The 564-nt window shown below is 48.4% G+C and overlaps 1 protein-coding gene across 1 annotated transcript in view; it reads right to left on the bottom strand.

Annotated features, from left to right (window-relative positions):
* Window positions 1–559, bottom strand: part of LOC107578650 (alpha-sarcoglycan-like) — a gene marked incomplete at its 5' end in the record, with an annotated part of 2,542 nt that extends 1,983 nt beyond the window's left edge. Inside the window, 3 exons of the mRNA XM_016264588.1 lie at window positions 86–112; window positions 210–418; window positions 491–559. Coding sequence (XP_016120074.1) covers window positions 86–112; window positions 210–418; window positions 491–559 — 305 coding nt within the window. The remainder of the gene's footprint in view (window positions 1–85; window positions 113–209; window positions 419–490) is intronic.
* Window positions 560–564: the final 5 nt, after the last annotated feature.

The raw sequence follows: 564 nt of genomic DNA, 5'->3' as shown, positions 1-564 counted from the left end.
GTAACTCTGCAGATCTTTTTTATGCTCAAACAGCAACATTACAGATAACATACTGTGTGGTGGTGATACAGTATGGGGTACTTACTCGTGAGTCTTGGCATTTCGTTTCAGACTGAAAATAACAAAGACAAAGAGAAAAGAAAACTTAAAATGGTCATTCAAACAGCATTAAATGTTTTTTGTCCAAAACAGGAGTCTACTGAACATACACTCCCTCTCTCCTGCAGCACATGATGTAGGACAGGAGAAGACAGAGGATCAAAACCAGAGCCAAGGGAACGATAACGGTGACAATGTAGTCGGGGAAGAAATCTCTGTCGGGAGGAGACTCCGGAGGACTGAATTCTCCACCCCACGCCAGGACGCCTGAGCCCACGGTGGGGACCGGAGCCGGAGGAACGGGCTTGGACAGATCAAACTGTGGGATCAAAGATATGTAAGGATGGAGGTGAAGTATGCGTTACAGCTGAGGCCGTGTGGTGTGCCTGACCAGGGTAGATTTGCACCAGGTGATGCAGTTGACGGGGTTGGTGCATCTGCTGCAGTCTCCGCTGATCTTCCCTC

The sequence above is a fragment of the Sinocyclocheilus grahami genome, unplaced genomic scaffold (assembly GCF_001515645.1).
Source record: "Sinocyclocheilus grahami isolate Dianchi unplaced genomic scaffold, SAMN03320097.WGS_v1.1 scaffold11336.1, whole genome shotgun sequence".
NCBI classification, from domain to species: Eukaryota; Metazoa; Chordata; class Actinopteri; order Cypriniformes; family Cyprinidae; genus Sinocyclocheilus; species Sinocyclocheilus grahami.
This window is presented reverse-complemented; position numbering and strand designations above follow the sequence as displayed.